Raw genomic sequence first — 23,306 nt, forward strand, 5'->3', positions numbered from 1 at the left:
GGAGGTGACTTCAACAACTTATTAGAACTAAGAGAGCTTAACTGGCACATCATTTTGGATGCTTACAACCCTCCAGGGTCAAATGAACATGTAACCATCAAACTTTCTCAACATGAGGAAATTACTCCATAATAAACATCATCACATGCATCAAGGCCCACCAACAGGAATATTTTTAACTTACGGCACACAGACTCTGGTGAACAGCACATAAAGCAGTGTACTACATAACAGTGGGACGAGGACATCTGTATGAGCCAGTGCAAACTCAAGACGCGCGTGCACACACACACACACACACACACACACACACACACACACACACACACACACACACGGAAAAAGAATGCCTCCATTTTTTGCTTCCAAGCAGTGCACAGCTTTCCATGGGGAGGAAGAAATCCTGGTATGAATTCTCAGCAGAGGCCACCTGCTTGCAACCAAAAGGCTGGGTCATATTAATTTTTCTAGTAAGTTTTTAACTAGTTCTTTTTTTTTTATGTATGGCTTTATGTGGCAAGGAAGGAACATCAGGACAAAACTCTACTCAGAAGCCATTAGGTGGAGTCAAAAAAGTTTCATCCTAAGACGTTTAGGATTTCACTGGTTTAATTTAGAACTGCATATTTTATTTTTTCTTTTTTTATACGATAGTGTTTTTATAGAGTATACTGAATTCAGCTTGATAAACATTATAAAACTTAAAACAAACAGCAGACTACAAGTCAATCCTCTTGATAACCTGATCAGAACAAAACTATACATGTTCTTGGGGCATGGCTCTCAACAGCTTTGCTAAAGAAACAGGAAGAAAGCCAAAAATAATGGGAGAGAAGGGCCCAAAATCAAAGGCGATTTTTAATACTGTACTAATTCATTTAGATTTACAGGTTTTGCATCAACATACTTTTCATGAACAATAAAAAATATGCAACTGTAATGTCTGGCTGTAATTCTGAATAATTTAAAAGAATATCCAAATTTTTAGGAGGGTTAGGGCAAAAATATGAGGCAAAATCAGGTACCGTTGAGATTTAAGTCTTGGGGAAACCTGTGAATACTGATGATAGTTACCAGAGAAAAAACAAAGCCAGAACCAAGAAACAGTTTCAACAGGGGAAAGAAAGTGTTGCTAAGAGTTCTACCTATTACTGAAAAGCAATTGTATACAACAAACTTGCATAATCTGCAACGAGGTACACTGTGCTTCCTCCTAGTTAGTATTCTATTACTACAAATGGTATGGTTACTAGGGATCATGTAAACTTTTATCTATTTCTGTATATATAAATTGTGACCTCAATGAAGTAATCACTGCTAGCAGTTCAGTTGCCTGTTGCACCTAACTTTACTTTTTACAATAGTGAAGTACAGCAACTCTCCTCTAAAACTGAGGTAGCACTATACAAATGTCAGTATTACAATGCAGTTTTTTAAAAAATGCAATTACAGCTTTTCATGAAACTGTAGTTAAACACAAAAGCCCCTATTACAATGCAGTTTTTAAACTACAGGTTTCCTCAAACCATACTGAAGATGTTACACTATACAAATGCCTATATAGAAAGGCAGTTTTAATGCAGGTTAACTACAGCTTCAGTGTTTAAAATGTAATAGTGTTTTTGTGTACTAGCAGGCAGATAGGAACTTACAGTCTTCTAGATAAAACATTAAAATTATCACAACAATGCAATATTCCCATCAAACTGCACTGTAATGTCAACACTGCAGTTTTGTCAAAGATTAGGACAGAAGGCCTCACTGCATTTAACAAAGAGCTTAACTCTTGATAATCACTCATTCACTCTCCTATCTCCACTTAACTCCACTACAGGGTGTGATGGAGCCAGTACATCTCCCAGCAAGCAATAGCTGTAGTGCAAAGAACCAGTCCTGGAGAGAATATTGATCTACTGCACAACAGCACATGCAAACATTTGTTGCATGCACACTTACATACAAGGCAGGGGAATGCTATTTCACTTAACAGCATGACTTTGGGATGTTGGAGGAAAATAGTGTGCCTGGTGAAAACACACACAGACACATGAAGGACAAGCAGCTTGTACGTTAAAAGGCACTTCATTCAGGACCCAAACTAGAGAATCCAGAGCTGTGTGTCAGCAGTGCTAACCCCTGAAGTACTGTGCTGCCCCCATCTGATAAGACCTCTCCAGTACACTGAGGCTGTAAAAAAATAAAATGCTAAAACAAGTAACAGTCAAAGGTGCTTCAAATGATTATGACTTGCAAGAAATATTGCAATGGGTTAACTGAAGCACTACACAGAAAATGCACAGTATTGCATATCTGTACTCTGCTTAAACCACTCTATACAGTACATATGGATCATTAATTTATGTCTTAGCTATACTGTTTAGACTTGTCAGATTTGTGTGGTGCTCCTTGAAATGATAACATGAACAGATTAACAGACTATGTGCAGAGTTGCTCTTCTCATCAAATACATACCTCGTCCTAAATGACAGCATACCAAGGTCTGTGCAAGAATCATCTGTCCACACCGTAGCATGCAGCCCCATCCAGCATCAGACGAAGGACCAGTTCCTCCTGTGGAAATAAATATAGGGATACTTTATATACTTCCTCCAGGGCTCTTATAAAATCCTTAATTTGTAAGTGTGTGCTTCTTAACAGTCCAACAAAAAGAATATGGCAAAAAAATCCTGAAGCAGAAGACCTATAAATATACAAGAAACGCATAAAGAAAGAAAACGCAATTATTGTAGCAAGGTAGGAGAAATGCTATTATGATCTATAAATCAGACAAAAGCTATTAAATACATCGTCTTCTCTGCAACTAAAGCAGAATTAATCTCACAATTTTACATAATATTTATTACAGGACCACCAATTCTACATCCATCTCTATCTCTTTATATACATACAAGTGTGTGCATGTGTGTGTGTGCATACTACATATATATATATATATATATATACACACACACACACACGCACACACACACTCTCACACAGTCACACTCTCACTCTCACTCCCAATATCATAAGGGCAAACCACATTGTTTTTTTCCTTTCAATAAAAAACTTTATTAAATTATCACATATAACATAGGCAATCTTACAATTAAATAAATTAAAAAAAAAACATTGACACAACTTTAGTTGCAAACATTATACATCACAGACACCACTGAAACAACTGTAGTTGCAAACATTACACATCACTTATAATCTATCCAGTCATTGTCAGTTAAGCATCACATGGCTCATTCATATCGTGCCTCTTGAACCTAGTTCCTTCTCTGCATATACTGTTCATGTTATTAATAGTTCCAGCCAGACTGAACAGATTATAGCAGCTACCACGGTTAGAAAGTTACGCATTTGCCGACTAGTCTCTGCACATCTCACAGCTTATTTTTAAAATACATTAGAATAAACAAGTTATGCTTGATTGCCAAAATGTTCCTTGATGCTAATTCAGTTAAAATGGAATACCAAATGGGCAAACTAATGACCCTTTTAGTCGGAGAACAAACAGTGGGAGAACAAATCATCAGGATTTGTCAGGGTGGAGGGGTACTATGGGTAGGAAGGGGAGACTGAGCTTTGGATCTAGAAGTCTGAATGTTGCTGGGTTCAGATCCGGCTGGCTCCAATATACCAACAGTTAATACAGACGGAAAAGACAACATAGGATAGGATCATAGGATGTTACTAGGCTAAGGGCCAAGGGGCCCTTACAAGCCTAGTCAAAAGTTTATCCCCAAAAAAGAACTCTCAGTCAGCACCTGTCACCCTTGTCAATGAATGACAAAGATGGAACCCCTGGAACAAATTTGTGGTTTCCCATCCACTCCTCAAGGTTGCGCTTGAAGAGGGTCAGAGAGGTACTCTGTTTGACATGTATGGGTTGTCTACTCCAGAGACGAGGCAGCCTCTGGGAGACAAAGCTGTCTCTCCAGCAGGTTTTGTTGATGTCACATATTAGATTTAGGCCCATCGAGAAGGTAATGCGCAAGGAGTTAGACTTACAGATATGGAGCATCTCTAATAGGGCAGAGTCCGACATTGCCTTGTAGGCAAGACACAGATCACTTCTGAGCAATCTGTATGATACAGAGTAGAGTGATTGTGATTTGAGCCTGTCTGCATAGTACATATGTTGGAGGCCATAGACTCTCTTTGAGAGGTACTTCTGTGGCTTTTCAGTTGGTGCAGGTGTTTTAGAGAGGTACATACCAAATGGGGCATTATACTCAAAGGCTTAATGAGGGAGGAGAACAGAGAGGTAATAACCTTTTTTCTAGATGAAATCCTTTTACTTATGAGATGAACCAACTAAAAGGCTTTTCTGACCACTGCTGCCACATGATAGTCGAATGTGAGACTGTTATTAACTTGAGTACCCAGGTCTCTCACCATAGGTTGTGTGCTTAGGTTGTTTCAGTTGATGTGTTAATCAGTAGGGGCCGTGTTTTTGCTGAATGGTATGAAAATACATTTTTTGTGTTTAACTTAAGGCCATGACTTTGACACCAGTTGTTTGTCGCTGCGAGATCCTCTTGAAGTATGTTAACATCACCTGGGGAGTCAATGACAGCACCCAACTTACAGTCATCCGCAAACTTGGTCAGCCACAGGCCCTTTGTCTTTCCCTGAACCTCTGAGAAGTAGATGCCAAACAGTAGGGGTCCCAGGACAGATCCCTGGGAAACACCACTAGTGACTGGTCTGCTGTCGGAGGTGGTGGCACCTATTTTGACCTTGTGGGTCCTATCGGTGAGCCAAGTGGCCATCCACCTGATGAGGCACGGATTTATGTCAAGTTGTGTTAGCTTTTCAATGATGCCCGAATGGGGGATTGTGTCAAAGCCTTGACCAAGTCAAGGTAAGCTGTATGTACTGACTTTCCCTCATCCAGGGCCTTGGTGACATTCTCAAAGAAGTCAATCAGGTTCAATAGAAAAGATCTGCCCCTGATGGACCCAAATTGGGTGGGGTCAAGTGCTTGGAGATTGCCTACATCCTTGCTTATGAGATCCATAATAATACGCTCCATGGGTTTACAGATCAGACTTGTCAAGCTAATGGAGTGACAGTTTTCAGTGTCAGTAGTGTTACCACCTTTGTGCAAGGGCATGACAATGTCAGTTCTCCACTCTGCTGGAATGAAGCCTGTAATTAGGCTGTGGTTGAATAGGGTGCTCAATGGTGAAGCTAGTTCTTGCTGGAGATGGTGCAGAACACAGTCTGGGATACTATCAGGTCCCGTGGAAGCTGTGTTCTTTGCCTTGGATAGGGCCTTTAACACTTGCTCTACAGAGATGTGAGGTGTGGGACAAGTATCAGGGATGTTGAGTGGGCCTTTGGGAAAGATAGGGGGTGAAGTTTGCACTGAACCTATCAGCTAGCAGGTTGGTTAAGTCAATAGGATCAGAGTAAGTGGTACCATTAAGTACTAATTTGGAACAAATCTGGGCTATGTCATGGAGGTTCCTGACGTAACTGAAGGTCTTGTGGTTTCCCTTTGTTTCAGAGGCTAGTTTCAACTCATAACTGGCTTTGGAGGTTTTCACTAGTGATTTAATTTGCTTGTTGAGGCCGAGGAGGGAGTTTTTCCAATTTGGAATTTGTTCCTTTTTACCCTTGCACAACAGTTTCTCCCTTTTGTTGTAAAGCCTGTTGATAGAGAATGTCTACCAGACTGGTTTGTATTTCCTTGAGGAGCAGGATTTAGTTCTGCTGGGTATGGTTGCATCCATGCAGTCGTACAGGTGCTTGTACACTGCACTGGCGTACTGTCCAGCATAGATGTCTGCACCCTCTGAGGGGGGGGGTGGTGGTGTGAAGCTACTGATACCCTTCCTTAGGAGGTTGTAGTGAGCTTTTGAGAAATCTTTTAGCCTGGTTACGGTTGGGGAGGGATTGGGTGGGACAGAAACTTCGAATGAGACTGATGATCTGATCTCACCAGGGAAGAACATACTATGGGAGTGGTGCAGCAGTCGCCAATGCTGGGGAGAACCAAGTCCAGAATGTTATCTCCCCTTGTGGTGGATGAGAAGAGCTGGTCTAGTACATTAGAATTGATGAAGTCAAGGAATCGGGTGAGTGCATTAGTGTAGGAATAGTTCACCCAGTCTACGGTGGGGTAGTTGAAGTCACCAAGGATCAGGGTGTTAGGGGGTACCTTGATGGAGTCAAGTAGGTCCAGGTAGGACAAGTGGGTGTCCTGAGTCATGGAGAGGGATCTATAGTTGGCTATAACTTGGATTGGTGTCTTGCCAGCTATCAGCTGCACCTGGAGTAATTCCATTGTGTTATGCTGGCAAACCAGTCTGGAGATGTGTGTATCTGTCCTTAATGAAGATAGAGACTCCACCACCCTTAGTCTTTCCAACCTCGTTTTGGTGTCAGAAAGTGTGGAATGAGGTACAGCTGGGTAAGGCAGGGGCGCTCTCCGCAGCCCTGAACCAAGTTTCTGTGACCGCACAGACATCAGCAACGTCCAGTTTGAGGAGAGCCTCCAGTGAGTGCATTTTGCAGTTTCAAGTTTAGGCTCCTAGTGTTAAGCAAAATGACCATCAGTTTGCTTTTTGACAGACCTTTTATGTTGGAGGACTTGTCTTTCAGACATAGCCTAATAAAGGAACAAAGGGGGAGGCAAAAGCCTTGGCCACGATCCGGAACCCCAGGGGTGACAGGTGGAGGCCATCTCTGGCAAAGCATCGAGACCTGTCAACCATATCATCCCAGGCATACGGATACTGGATCCCCTTGGAAAGGCACCAGAAACTAAGCCAATTGTTGAACTCAAATTATTTTTTTTGTTGGTACTGTGGTATCATTCTTGGTGAAGGTAGGATGCTGCTAAGGGCTAGGGTCATACCTGCCTGGGGCACACACTCTGAGACCTCAGTCATGTCTCTCTTCATATAGTCCAAGAAGGTATGACTCAAAACATTCACACCAACATGGACAATGACAGAGTTATACTTGTACCTGTTGTGGAGAGACTTAAGTGCATGCATGATGTTGTGGATTCTGGCAGCTGACAGACAGCTGACCATGGTCTTCTCCTGGTTGAGCCTGGTGTGTTGTCTTGTGTGTGTGATGTGACTGGTGCTGTGTGTGGAATGTTTGTGAGTGTGTTTTGGGGGTCTCTGTTGTTTAGGTAAGTTTTTATTGAGGACCCCTGCACAGGTGGGTGTGTGTGGTGCTTGGCTATGTGATGTGGGTGGTGTGGTATTTGTGCTGGCAATCTCCTCTTTGTCAGGAATACTGACTGTGGCGCGAGAGAGCATGGATTCCAGCTTACTGATGTAGATGCATTTCTCTCAAGTAGAAGAATTATGTCCTAGGAGAAGAGGACTGTTCATGAACAAGAGGCAGTTGCTACACTGTCTCAGTATGCCCATGTCAACCAGGCTAGCAGGAGAAACTGATGGGAATCGTCCAGACACAGTGTTCAGAATACTTGGCACACTTATGGAAAGCAGGATTTGATAATGGTTTGTCCACAAGAGTGTAGACCACAGAAACCCTAAATGTAAAATAACTGGCCTGAAGCACAAGTGCTAAAACCAAAACTGAGATGCTTAGAAGAGCAGGCAAATTTAATTAGGCTACTAACAAGCAATAATAAATGCAGAATAAGAGCACTTGAACACTTAAGAGCACACAGAACGGCAAAAAAGGGTAAAGTAGTTAGAACACAGTTACAGTAAGAGCAGCTGAATAAAGTATAAACATTTTTTCTTTTGTTAAATGGAGAGGGAGGAAACGGAGCAAGATTAAGAGAATATGGGGTTTGTCTTTCCCGAATGCTCTCTCTGTACACAGTAGATAGAGCTGATGAGATGGGACTGGTAGAACTGTTGAAATCAAAGAAGAAAGGGGGGTGGTCCTCCCCAGATAATCTCACTGTACTCAGTTGAGTCAGCAAATGAGATGGATCCAGGAGGAGTGTTTAAACATAAATTTACAGCAGGGGTGGGCAATTCCAGCCACCAACTTTCAGACTACAACAACACTAGGGAGGCTGGGTGGGAAACAAACTAGAGAGAGAGACCACAACATTCAATTAATATTCAATGAAACAAATAAATAAAACACAGTAGAGTTTTGTTAACTATCACTGAGACAATGTAAGTGCAAAAACGATACTTAAATCAGCTTGCACGTCCAGATAATTGCAGATAGGTCACAGCTAGCCACAGGACAGAATGATAAAAGTTTTTCGGGTTACCCAAAATACGTTTCCTTTGCAGGGCAGAATGACAACTAAATGCAATCTTGCCCCAAAAACTTTGGTGCTCGTTTTGGGAAAGGAGGGCATGCTGTAAAGGACTGTCACATGACTTGCAGAAAGTGCAGTAAAGAGGGGCATTTCTGGTTGTACTAGATGTTATTAAATGATATTGGGAAAGAAGTGTAAAATGTATTTGTGGAAAAAGAAAAATGAAATAAATGAAGGACAAAAAATACTGTAAATATAAATGAGATGTTTTTGAAAAAGGAAAATTGCATGGAGAATGTTGAAGCAAATACTGAAGACGATACTGACACTGTTGTAATAGCTATAACACTGACATTAAAATATTTATAAAGCTTTAAGTCAAGATAATAAAGTTGAAGGGAGGTGAGCAAAGTGGAAAAAACAACTCAGTAGGGGCATATGATTTAGAAAGAGAAAGTTAACACTTCAGAAAAAGAAAAAGGATTATTTAAAGCTCATTGTATTAAATACTATTAAAATTATGCTAGAAGATGTTTGATTTTGAAATAGTGTCAAAAGTAGATGGTGGATATTATACATTTAAACATCATAAGTTTACTGAAGAGAAAACAAAAGGAGCATATGAAAAACAATATGGGATAATAGGAAGAACAAATATGGTACAATAGGATCATCTGGAGTTTTGGGAAGGAATTACAACAGATAATTGCTATTTTCTTTAAAACTAACAAGGCACAGTTATTAGATAATATTACAGTTTTACCCGGCAGATGTGTACATTGTGATATTACGTGTAAGAAACAATGTAGAAATTAACTGTGTACAAGCATAAACAAATGTTAATGAAAGGGTAACAGTGTTTGAGTAACTCAAAAAAATTGTAATTCTAAACATGGAAAGGTAGCTTTAATTACAACTTAAGAAAGAACAGAGGAAAAATAAACTCAGATATTACAGTCAGCAGACACGTACTGAAATTTGGCCAACTGTAACAGGCAAAGATAGAATGTATAAAGAAATTTAACAGCTAAAATTAATCATAAACTCATTCTGACGGACAGAGATGAAAATGGAAAAATCATATTTGCCAATCATTGTGAAGTATAGGTAGAGACAACAGATGGTGAAGGATGCATTAAAGAAGGGAAAGGATTACAAAGGTTAGTGAGAGATGCTGTTAAAAAAAGAGGTGAAGGAAGACATGAGAATTGTATGAAAAAGATCATTGTTCAATGAGGCCATTTAAAATAACACAGTTAATTGGTGGATAGCATACAAAGAAAGTGTACTTACTATTACAGAAATGACACTATTAGAAAAACGAACAAGTAAAACAAAGGCATAACTAAATACAAAAAAATTTTGGTAGGAGAAGAGAATTTACACAAAGAAAAAAAAGTGTTACATTAAAAGAATATGAATATAAACATTGCATTACATAAGAAAAAAATAATCTTTTACAAGGAAAAAAGAAGACACTCTCCTTCTGAGGGAAAAAAGATAAACGTGAAGAGGACAAAATGGAACGTATGCTGGATGAAAAAAGGAAACGGGTTTATGAACAGAAGGATAAAAGGAGGACAGTGTAAACATATATCAGCATTGTACAGCAAAAAACAGAATGTAAGAATATAAGTAGTGAGATAGGAGATTAAATGAAGCTATAGCAAAATCTATGAAAAAGAAGACGTAAGAATAAATGTGGCTCAGTATTAACTACAATAATATTGACAGTGCACCACAACAAAGTGGCTATGGATTTTATAATGAAATGGATGAAAAACAGAAGTAGTACAGAAAAATGTTATGAATGAGTGATTGCAGTTTGGTGTGAGGAGTAAAAATGTGTGTGTAAGGGTGCTGTAACCAGTGGGGGGGACAAACACCACTCCACTTTAAATCAATTCAAGGACTTTGCCCTCGGCTCCTGGCTGAGCTGTATTATCACACACACACACACACACACACACACACACACACACACACTATTCTACATCTCCCTCTTTGAGAAATAAGTCATGCAATACTGACATCAGCTGACATGCAATCAATACAAATAATTCTTTGTCATGCAATTGTACAGTACTAGATATATGTACACAATCTTGTTCAGGGTTGCTGTGCATTTCACACTAGGTCTGGAAATACGACCAAATTGTGTGACATAAAAAATTAGAATTAGGTCTAGCAACTGGGACTCACTCTCTGCTGAATGTTCAACTCCAAGGACACCAGGAACATCATCAGGAATGAAAGTAGAAGTTAAGACATATTCTGCAACAGGAACATTGTCTGGATTGCTCGGAGATATAGAGTCTGTATTACAGGAACAATGCTGCGATACTGATTCTGGTAAAAAGGAAGTCGTCTGCGATTTACCCTGTACTGCACACCCTCAAATTCTATGAAGTAGGATCTCAGCTCGGTACATATACCTGTTACTTGACAAATCCTATCGAAACTTTTTGCTGTATCTTCACTGTCTTTCCTTCTTTCAAAGGATGAAGAAATCTGCTCAATTTATCATAGCTGGACTTCTGGAGAGAATGCTTTCTGAATAATTGAGCTCTAATTGTTCTGTTTTTCTTAGCTATAGGCCTCAACAAACTCGAACTAATAGGCGATGTTGTTCTGGTTTGCCTAGATAGACATCTCTGAGCAGGTGAGCTAAGTATATTGTCACGGGGTATGTTTCTGAGATTAAGTCAATTAAAAAAAAAAAAAAAACACCGGTATTATCACATTTTCACCTCTCAAGTAATGGCTTTGCACTCTGTACTGCACGCTCAGCTAGTCCACTTGACTGTGGATATTCTGGACTACTCACAACATGTACAAAGTCCCATTCACTTGCAAATTTCTGAAACAACTGACGAGTACATTGAGTACCATTGTCAGAAATAACTTTGTGTGGACTACCATAAACTGAGAAATGAAGTTTCAATTTGGTGATAGCAGTGGACGTTAGATAAAGAAGTCTGCCTATTGTATAGACCATTCTGAAATTATACTTTTGCAATTTGAGCATCATTCTTTGTAATCTCACTAGAGCTGAATGCATTGGCTTCTTTAAAATAGTAACTAGAGGTTGGTGATTAGTTTCAATCTGAATAGCTCGACCATAGATATAATCATGAAACTCTGAACAGGCAAATACTATTGCCAAACGTTCTTTCTCAATTAGAGCATATTGCATTTCAGTTTGGGTAAGGGTTCTAGATGCATATACTACTTGGTGGTCTGCCCTCTTGAAGAATAACTGCGCCAAGAGCAAATTTTGAAGCCTCACAGGAAAGAGTGGCTGGTTTATTGACATCATAGTATCTTAATGTAGGTGGGGTGGCAATTTTCTGCTTAAGGTCTTCAGATGCTTTCTGGTGCTGTTCCAACAAAGACCATGTAACATGTTTGCGCATCAGCTCTCTCAAAGGTGCTGTCAACTCACTGAAGTCTAGTATAAACTTGCCTAAATAGTTGACCATGCCAAAAAACATTGTAGAGCTTGAACATTATATGGTGCTGGCATCTCATGAATGGCTGCTTGCTTGGACGTGTCTGGTCTCAAGCCAGTGCTGGTAAATAAATGGCCTACATATGTAACTTCTGGTAGTCTGAATTTGCACTTTAGAGGATTGAGCTTTAAATTCACTTCCCGTGCTCTGTCTAAAACTTTCTTAAGGTTTCTGTCATGTTCTGTGTCAGCATTGCCTCCAGCCAATAAATCATCTACTATTATGGCACACAGATAACTGGAAAAAATTTGCTCCATTGCACGCCGAAAGACTTCACTTGCAGAATTTATTCCAAATGTCATGCTGAGAACTCTATCTGCCAAACGGGGTACTGAAAGTAGTCAGTAATGAGGATTTGCAATCAAGCATCACTTGCCAAAATGAAGTTTTTGCATCCAAGACAGAAAAAAACAGTGGCATTTCATATTAGGGCTGCGACTTCCTCGACTGTACACATTGGATGATGTGGTCTCTTTAATACTTTGTTCAAATCTCTTGGGTCAATACATATTCTGATTTCATCTGAGCCTTTCTTGTGGGCTGCTACCATAGATGACATCCATTCAGTTGGTTTTGTAACTGGACAAATTACATCTTGCTGCACCATTTTATCCAGCTGAGCTTTGACTTTATCCTGCATAGTTATCGGAACTTTTCTTGCTGGTCTGACCACCAGACTGACCTCTGGGTCTAACTTCATAGAACACACACCTCCAAAAGCAACAAGTTTTGCACAACTAGCCACATCTACTTGTTCACCAGCTCTCACCTTAGCAAATGTGTCTGCTGACATAACATTACACTTGAACAAGTGTCTACTTTGAGCTCGGTGGATTTACCATTGATCTGGACAGTACAAAACACTTTGTTCTTTGCCAGCAAATTCACTGCATCAACCTTTTCACCAATTACTCATACACCAGCTACATAGAAAGTAGAACTGCAGCTCTCTATATGATCAACTTGCTTTTTCAAGTGACCCTTCTTTATAAATGTGGGAGGTTTACTTGATTTTTAAAACTTTTGAAAATGGTTCAATTTTTTTTACACTTGTGGCATTGCTGATCAAATGCTAAGCATTTCTCTCTCTCAGGCTCATGATTGGCACCACAACTGTGACAGTTAACAATAAAGCTGGATTTGGGTTTTGCTGACTCACCCCTGTACTGCACTGAGCATGCTCCTTTCCTAGAACTTGCTAGAAAACTATGTGGTTCCCAGGAGAACCAGCAGGGGCTGTAGCTGCCATGTGCTTAGGCCTGCTAGTGCCAATCACATGTTGTATGCTGTGTACATTTGCTCTGATGCCTGCTGAAACCATGCTATTGTCACTTGCAAGCATACTTGTGTGCCTTTCTGTAACTTTATGGATTTGAAAAATCTTAATAGTTTTATTCAACATTAATTCACGGTCACGAAGCAAAATCCTTCTCACAGCAGCAATATTAATATCACACACAATCCTGTCCTTTATCAACTCATCTTTTAAGTCACCAAACTGACACATTCTAGCTTTGTTTCTCTGGTCAGTAATATAAGCTGCAAAAGATTCCCCTGGTTTCTGATCTCTTGTGTAAAACAAATGCCTCTCTAATGCAATAGAGATGAACTTCTTGTTCCCCATCCAATTGTCCAAGTTGCACTTGAATTGGATTAGGGAGGAACTTTGCATCACATAGATGGGAAGTTTGTTCCAGAGAAGGGGTAGTCTCTGAGATGCATACCTGTCTCTCCAGCAGGTCCTATTTATATCACAGACAAGGTTTAAGTCTTAAGGCAGTACAGCTTCTGTGGGGTTTTCTTCATTTAGAAGCTGCTGGAAGTACTCTTTGCATCTGCCTTTGATGTCCTATGGACTAGTGGAGCAGGTTGTCACTGGCATCCATAATGAAAGGGTGTCTATCTTTTTTATCTTTCTGCCTTTGCTTGCAACATGAAGTTGGAAGACTGCCGCTTTGCTGTTTTAACTCCTCTCTTAGCTTCTTTGTTAACCAACAACTATTCCTTCCTAGCCTGGTCTGTCTTTTCTATCTCCCACTTTTCTTGCACTCCTTTCTTTTGATGACTTCCTGGACTTCTGGATTCCACTACCAGCTTTCCTTAAGTGACTTATTTCCACATCTGGCTCGACCACATATCTGTTCAGTAGCCTTTACACATGTTGTTTTGAGGTGCTGCCATTCTTCTTCTTCAGCTCCACCTACTTCCTCTTCTTATGCTTTGCCGGGTAAAACTGAACGGGCTTTTAGGTCTCGAATATATGAACATGTATATGATATGAAAAAAAAAAAATAAAAATACAAGTGCCCTGGCAAAGCACATCTTAGTGCATCCTGAACACTCCTTCAAATTTGTCATTTTAGAAAAAGTGGATACTAGGAAACAGGAGGGGGGAAGGAGCTTGGCACGTACATTTAGAAATAAGGGAATAAGTACTGGCAGCTCTTTTTCGATGCTTTTAAACTCCCAGGACTTAATGATAACTGCAAGATAGCTTGTTTGTTGAAAAAGAAAGCCCTTGAAAAATGATTGTAATGTAGTGGTTATTACATCTGTCTTATATGCAGAAGGGTCTGGGTTCAGTTCCCAGTGGAGGTGATATGGATTTTTTGTGCTTTTGATGTTTATTTGTTTTTCAAGTTTTACTGTGTATCTTTGTACAATATTTGCAATACCTTGTTTAACATATTAGGATGGAGTAGGAAAAGAATGAATTTATAAACATGCCTGTTTCTAATTTTCATCTATGGTTTATTAGTAGTAATATATTTTATATAGGTGTCCATTTAATTTAAATATTTTATTTATAAATTATTGATGTACATTTAGTTGTTTTTAATTAATTAAAAGTTAATTTTACATTTGTCAGCTTTTAGGAGCTAAAGATATAATATGTAAAGCTTTTGAACACTCTCTCTTTGAATCTGGAGAAAAGGAAACATTGTAGCTTCAACAGAGGTTATTTAAAGGCGGAGTTGGGTGTAGTCTGTTTAGATTCATCTGAGGAATTTCTGGAAGGTACCAGGACAAAACCGCTTTTATCCCACTTTATTTAATATTACTTTTTTTACTGTTTTTTTAAGTGTGAGTTTGTTAATAAACCTTCTAAAGGAACTTTTTCTGTGCTGGACTTGTTGCTGCTTTATCTGCTGGTCGTTCACCATTTGGTTGGATTCCAGAGGTTCTTGCATAGAGTCCTGGAACAGAATCCTGCCAGTTTATTGTTAAAGAGGAGGCAAACAGGTCTACTTGAAAGCTTGGAAGACCATTTGATCTTGTTTCCATTTGTGATGGTCTGCTCTGGTCCTATTCAGCTTGTCTGCCACACAGTTTTGTTCTGACAGAATGTAGGAAGCCTGCAGAGTGAGATTGTGCTGTGAAGCTATATTTCAAGCTAACATGGCTAGTCTGCTAAGGGGGTACAACCTGGTTACCCCTTGCCTGTTGGTGTACCAAATTAATGTGGTACTGTCTGTAACTACTTAGGGAGGTCCAGGGGACCAAAGATGGTTCAGAGAGTTGAGTGCCTTGATCATGGCTAGCAGCAACTTGATATTAATGTGTTTGTATTTGTCCTTGGTGTCCTAAACCCCCTGCACTTTTATCCTTTCTGAAACTACTCTCCAACCAAAGTCTGAAGCATTTGTGGTGACTGACTACTTTGGAGCAGGGATGGATAATGGGAGAACTAGATTTAATGATATCTGTTGTCTCCACAAAAATAATTCCCTTCTGACAAACCCTAACACTGGGATTTGAAAATATAAAGAGTGCTTATGCTGAGACCAAAGAGATTTCAGATACCACTGTATCTTTCTCATGTGGCGTCTTCCCAGGGGTATCATGAGAATCATAAATTCCATGAAACCCAAAATCCTAATGTATTCCCTCAAAGTGACTGTAGTCAGAGTGGAAAACCTTAGAAGTAGATCTAGATAAAGATGTATTTTTTTCCTGTGAGCCCTTTAAACGGAGGTGTCTAGTTGACACCAAAGGAACACAATCCTGTGTGAAGGAGTCAAGAAAGAGTTTTGAATGTTCTCTTGGAACTCTGGCTTGTGTAAAGACAGAGATTCCTGGCACTTTGAAAAAAAACTTTGTTAAGATGAGCAATTTGTCTAAATATGGAAAATGTGATTATCTTGTAGCCTGCAATAAGCTACAAATGGAGCTATTCACTTTGTGATCACTCTTGGTGCACTGGATAGTCCAAACGGTAAGGCAGATAACCAATAATGTACTCCAGTCACACAGAATCATCTGAAGATCTGGATAATACGCATCTTTTAAGTCTAGTGTTGCCAGGAAAATTGAAAGAGGAAGAAGAAGTAACACGTTGTAAAGTGACATCATTTTGAATATGGGCAATATTACAAACAGGTTTAAGAAAAAAATGATCCAGAACTGGTCTCCAAGCATTTTCTTTCTTTGGCACTAGGAATGTCCTTAAATAAAAACCCTTCCTCACCTTGGAAGGAGAGACTGGTTCTATCACTCCTTGGGATAGTACGTGATGAACAGCAAGTGGAAACCAAACAGTCTGATCTGGAGGATAAGGAATGACCCATTGGAAAGGAGGAATTTCCTCCTACTGCCATAAATAAATTTGATGAATGATTTTCCAAACTGATTTGCCTGAAAAAAATCTGTCCTGTACATAACCCACACCTCAGTATTTTTGTTGTGACTGTTCATTAAGTTTTTTGCCAGAATTGGCAGAGAAGATAGAAAATCCCTTGAAAAGGTTGGAAAGGAGAGGGGCTGAAAATCTTAAGAGATTCCCTGGATCAAGCTTGCCCTTTCTTCACACTTTTTGATCACCTTTGCAACAGAGGACCAAAACACTACATCTGTATCCAAGGGACAAGTCTCATTTTTATATCATCTAGCAGGATCTGAGAATACAGCCATACAAACCTCCCCAAAACAGTACCAGTGGCCGCAGCGCTGGAAGAAGTATCAGAAGAGTCATACACACAAACACACACACATACTGTAAACCATGAGTAGTGATCTGTGCAACAGAAAAAAGAGAAGCTATTCAAAGCAGAGTTTTTCTCACAAGAAGAGACTACAGATAAAAAAAATCCTCATACTTTCATAATTTGTCAAAACAAACCGCAATGCATAAGCCTGACAAGTCAAAATATTGAAATTCAAAGTTGCAGAAGTATACACTTTTTCCCATGCCTGTCAATTTTCCCATCCTAATCAGAAAAGGTAGGATTGGAATTAACTAAAAGCTTATTGGCAGTGAGATTGACTAAAGATATAGCTCCTGGATCAGGTCTGATAATACTGTATAAAAATGTAAAAGACTGAGAAAATTTATACATCCTATCTTTTTTTTTTTTTGTTAATGGAAGCTGGCCAGCTGTTACATCCTTGGCAGGATATAACCAATATACCCAAGGCTACCACAGCAGTGATTAATATGATGAACATCACAGACTACACACCCAGTGACCAAGGACTGACTAATAGTCCTGCTGCTGGCAAAACTAGTTTGGGGAGGGTAAGGAGTGAGCAAGTGACCTTGGCTTGTACACAGCAGGAAGGATGTTGCTCAACCAAAGCACTGGACCTCAGTTTTCTTCCTCAACAGAAGCATGATGGTGATCACATCTAACTGCTTTAATGACACCTGGAGAAGGCTGAGAGCTATGACACTGCTGTAGAAAAGATGAGAGGCAAACATTATTCCATGCTCCGGCATTCTAGGAAATACAGTGAAAAAGCAGATCTAGTCTCAGGACATTATTAACTGGCCTCGGACATTACGGAAGAAGTCCCAAACAATATTCAGTTGCAATGAAAATGCACAATACAGTGTCAGCATAACAGCCTAGTAAAATGTAAAGCTTAGTGTTGCCTTCCCCACATGAAGCAAAAGTCCAGGGTAGGGGGTAAACAGGTAAGCATGATGATGGAAAAGACTATCAGCAGCAGGAAAGCTAAGGCGCTACTGTCAGCCAAAATAAATAAATAAATAAATAAATAAATAGAGGAAACACAAAAGAATGTTTTCTTTATTTCAGAGACCTGAAAATAGTACAATGAGAAACTGCCAGTGCCACTACAGGGGAACAGTGGCATGGAGGGAAGACAGAAGGTTTACAGGGTCATTTTAAAGAGGCCTTGATTTGATTGCAATACTGCTGCAGAAGGTGGAATGGTGCAGCAGTGGTCCTACTTTACAATTACATAAAATATAATTTAATTTCAGATACTGACACAAGCCAAATGAAACCCTGCATCAATGACACCAGGAGGATCGCCAACACTAAAAGCGCCACTGAAAAGAAATCTAAATGCAAGTGTTTATAGAGTTTTTTAAAGAACTGCATATGCATTTTTTTAAAGAACTGCATATGCAATTGTCAAATCATGATGTTACATTTAAAGGCTGGTTTTACTTCAAGAATGGACCCTTGTGGAATGGGTGTTGAACAAAATTACTAGTGGGACTGCTGCCAACAGGTGCACAACCTCCACACCAATGTCAGTACGAATATTTTAAAGGTCCCAAATAAGTGAGGCATAGCTGCAAGAGAAACAGAGAAAACTGACTTTTTTTAGAGTGCATCTTAAAATATCAATGTAGCTACGAGCAAAAAAAAAAAAAAAAATACACTGGGGAAGCATTTACAAATGAGGATGTAGTGACTTTTTTTTTCAATAAGCAATACAATACATTTTCAATAAGCAATACAACATAATTACTGCAATATTGGCTAATTACCTTTTATACAAGGACATTCCAATGTTACTCCTCCTCCCACAAACACGAATGAGACCCTTGACTAATAAAACACAAATCAACTGAGCATCATACTCTCATGCTGAAGACCACACAGGCTAAAGGTTACCACACACACTATAGAGACCCAGTCACATAGTACACACACACTATCACTGGCAACCAACACACAACCAACACATTACAACATCAACACATAGACATCACATAAAACCATCAAAACCGGAACAGCCTGACAAAAACCACACACAACCACACCACCCAAACACAGACAACCTCCAACCACCACAAAAAGACAACATGCACACCCAAACAACCACCACATCAGGGCACAACAAACACAACACAGTGACCTCCCCCCCATAGTCAGACAGACACACTCCACCACAATGAGACATAGACAAGGTCCACACTGGAGTATGCTGCCTGTATAGCTTGACACACTGGCGTCACGCTGCCTCCAGGTCTCTCAACAGCAGGTCACAAGCAACTGCAGCTCTTGGTCAGCAATTGTCCACGAAACACTGACGCGACCTCCTAGCAGACCTGAAACAGACATTGAGATGCTCGCTGGGCTCAGAGAGAGACAGTAGCCTCCTGACCTTGAGCAGTAGACTACCTTCACCAAGAATGATGCCACAATACAGAGATAAGATGATCAGCTGATGCAATTGGCTAAACGCTTCAGAATCAGCTGCCAAGGATCCAATACCTGTCATGTCTGGATGACATGCTGGACACAAAGACACTGTTCAAAGGGAGTGATGTTGCTGGCCCTGGTCCCTGGACTCGGGAAACACAGCAAGAGACTTAAAGGGCAACTTGCACCTTTTTTAGGGCTGCTCAATAACCTAAACCTACCACCTAGAAAACAAAAAAGGAAAAAACTAAGGGTAATGAAAACTAAAACCACTAGTCTAAATCTCAAAGGCCCTTCTCGAGGGGTAACTCCTCAGTATGGAGAATCCTTTCATCTCATGCTTGTGCCAGAAACCTTCCTCCAAGCTGAGAGCACCACAGCACACCCCTGTGACAGATACACCTCAAGGCTCACGCCAATCCCCAGACAAAAGGAAGCAAACCTCATACAGGGAACAGACGGCCCTAAAACACAAACACACCAACACTGCATCGTGCACCTCAAGAAGTGAACGCAACCATGCTCAAGATCAGTCCAGGCAACATACAGTGCACTGAACTGTCACAATTGTGGCATGTTACAAACCACCTCACTCACACTAGAGCACCCCACACTAGGCCACTTAAACAAATCATAGGATAAATGTACCCTCAAACACCACCACTAGAGGATAAAACATTCACCATACCTAGCTCCGCACACCAACACCAAAGCCCAAAAGTTCCTGGAAAAAGTTCCTGGAATTAACAAACTCATCAAATCCAAGACAACTCTGCACCAAAACCATGGAACGAAACATACACCATCCCCACAGAGGAGCACACATAAACACTCTGGAGCATACGAAGTATACCCCTCACACTCACTGGAGATCTCACCCCTCACTAGTCCTGGTCCCCCTCCCAAAATAAAAGGAACAGTAAAGAAAATTCAAATAAAAAACTAAAAAGAAAAGACAAGTGGTTCTCCTTTAACGACACCCTTAAAGGGCCTAAAACAGTCAGAGCCGCCACTGAAATTGTTAACAATCACGACAAGCAGCTGAAAACCTTACATGGCAGGAACCAATTCCAAGCACAGGGAAGCAAACAAAGAGCAATAAGTGTCCAAACAGGTGGACCCCAGTCAAAGAAAGACTCTACAACAAAAACAGGAAGAACCATTGACACAAAAAAAAACAAAAAAGGTAAGAGAAAATTGATCACTATAAGTAAAAAACTAAGAAAGCTCATCAAAATCATCCAAAAAGCAAATGAGAGAAAAATAAAAGAAAAAAGACTAAAAAATCATTCAATAGCTAAAGATTCCAATATAAAATCATCAAAATGAAGAAAAGATAGATAGAAACCTGGAAGAAACTAAAATAAATGATGTAGAACTACATTGAAAATACAGTGACTACAGTCATACAGACATGACAGGTTCAGTGCTCTCCCCCCCCCTCCCCAAAAGAGATCCCCCCTCCCCAAGCAGATATCCCCCTCAACAGCCTTGCAGCCCCCTGAGATCCTCTCAAAGCAAAAACACAGCTCTCATGGGACCTGATGGTGTCTCCCCATGGGCAGCCATGGGAACTAACTGAGGTGCTCCAAAACAGCAGCGAGGACAGCTGTTTAATCATAGTCTTACACTCTGGACGCCACGCAACTGTGCGCACTGCCACACAGCAAGGCCCTCTCACAGTGCAGGAACCTACCCGACCCTGAAATTCCTCCGCCCATTAGGCATATTAGCCTGACAGCAGCCTCCATGGAAGGATGGAATGGATCATGGACTCATCATAAAAAGACACATGGAATTTGCAGACTTTGATTTCCCCCCGTTTTTTTTTTTCATAAAGGCAGATCATGCCTTCTAATTGGTTGACTTTTTCAAAACAAAGCCAAGAAGCCATTGATGAGGGAAAAGGCAGTAGTACAGTCCACCTACATCACCCGAAATACAGTCCACTTCGGGTATCATTGAAATGTCAAACTCATCAACAAAAACCCATACATCAAACAGAGATGGGTAAACAAACTGCTGAGTGATGCCACAAGATGGTCAGAGAGTTGCTAGCGCCATGTCCCGGTTGCGTCAGAGTCAGCAAGCCTGTACCCTCAGGGCTGGGCCCACTCCCACTCTTGTTTAGCTTTGTTTTTTCAAGCAAGGACACACAAACTATGGGTTACAAAGTAAAGAAGTGACACAGAGACAACACACGATAAACAGTGCAAACACAACACACACATCACGAACACTCACACATCTTGCACAGACAGATGAAACTGGGTTAAGGGCCATGGCCTATAGTAAATAGCCAAACCCCATAGTTAATACCAAATTACCCAAAATATTACCTTCAAAAAACAAGGTTATTCGAAGCTACCAAGTAGAGGTATGCAAGACCTGAGGATAGTAGTGAAGCATTCAGGGACCTTCGACAGTACAGTCATTAGTTACCCCATGTAAGACCCTTCTTCATTTGCATCCTTCATTGCCCAGGATTCTCATCTAGGGAGGTCATACTCTCCTCTCCCCACCTCACCATACTCATCACCATCCATGTATCTACAATGCCCCGTGGAATACCCGGAAGACACTTGCAGCACGAGCAGCAAAAGGAAAACAAAAAAACTCAAAGTCTCAAAAAGGGTGTCCCTCGCTCATCCTATGCCAAAGAACTCCAAGAACTTTCAGTCTGTCATCGCTTTGCTCTCACTAACTCACCCACAGAGCCAAACATTGCCCAGATCAATTACATGATGATTGATAAAATGAACAAATAAAGAAAACCTCAGAGCCGCTAGAGGGGGCCAAGGACTGCGCTATTAAGGACGACGGGCTGGAGGGAGGGGTCATGGAGGAGGATATTCTATGCTGTGGAACAAAAATGCTGTGAAACAAATCCCGGTATATGTGAGGGCCCTTGTTCAAGAGAAATCTTGACAGATGGATCTTGACCAATGGATGGGAGATCGCAGATATACCAAGTTCTCAGTGTCATTGAGCTCGACCAGCAAATAATGCATAATGGGTATAGTTCCAAAGGGGGGGTGGCGTAACAGGTAAACTATGGGCTAGGCTTGTAAATGCCCTCGGGCAGATAGCCTAGTATGAACCTATGAACCTATGAAGCACAAACTAAAACTCAACCACAGGAAAAAATTGCACAACTAGTAGGAGAGGTAAAATACAAAAAAACTTGTAAGAACTTTGAAGCCTTTCAAAAAAAATTCTGCAAAGCCTTTGAGCATATTATACAGATGCATTTGTTCAATATGATTTGTACACGTATCTAATATTCTACATTTCAGAATGCAAAAATGTCATACTCACCAATGGGAGAGAACTTCTTTCTATAGGTAAACCAAAGACGAGAACTAATATCCAAAAGCAACGCTGGTCTTTCTGAAATTAGAAATGAAATGTGCACTTCAAATAATTTGGATATCTTTTTAATTAAGATAGACAACTTGCCGAATTACATACAAGAAATCATTATTTTAAAAGTGAACACTTTCAGCCTGCAAACTTTTCATTTCTACAGAAACATTTCAAATACTGAAATACACAGTTCACTTTTTTGAGATAAAGATATATATTTCACTTCATGTAAACACACACAACCAACATTAAACTGGTATTACGTAATACAAATTATTTTGTGTGTTTGTAGACTTCTAGCAGGAATCAGACAAGCAGTATTAGGGATGTGACTATATGACAGTGTTTAGGATTATTCTCCAAATGCTGTAACTGGTAGCATTCAGACGCTGACTTTTAAGTGAAATATTCTTCCAGCTTTCCATGGAAAAATCTGAATTATTCAAGCACTGCAACTTTCATGTTAGATCTGATCTACTGACATGTAATGAATATACAACACTTGTGCAATTCTGAAGAAATCAGCATTTAGCCTGATATTTAAGAGGTAAAATAATATCAAGTCAAGAAATAATAGTATGCATACATCTCTGAGAGTAACAACTTCATTTGTTCAAAAATGCTTAAAGTTTTAGGAATCCTTTTAACATTTGTTTTTTGACTGCTTAACTATAGGGGACGTGTCAAAATGAAACACCTTGCTTCTGCTTGGAATTACACCTCTGGGCAAAGATCCACAACACAAAATAATGAGCTACAGGAAGACTAATGACAAAGGAGATTACAATACATCTGTTTGTA

General features: G+C 40.1%; 1 protein-coding gene across 1 annotated transcript in view; it reads right to left on the bottom strand.

Moving 5' to 3' along the window:
• The window catches only part of ATG4A (autophagy related 4A cysteine peptidase), a gene marked incomplete in the record, with an annotated part of 835,516 nt that overhangs the window by 751,799 nt on the left and 60,411 nt on the right, over positions 1-23,306 (bottom strand). Inside the window, 2 exon segments of the mRNA XM_044057209.1 lie at positions 2,473-2,571; positions 22,458-22,529. Coding sequence (XP_043913144.1) covers positions 2,473-2,571; positions 22,458-22,529 — 171 coding nt within the window.

This window comes from Protopterus annectens, chromosome 15.part0 (assembly GCF_019279795.1).
Source record: "Protopterus annectens isolate FY-2018-M chromosome 15.part0, PAN1.0, whole genome shotgun sequence".
NCBI lineage: Eukaryota > Metazoa > Chordata > Ceratodontiformes > Protopteridae > Protopterus > Protopterus annectens.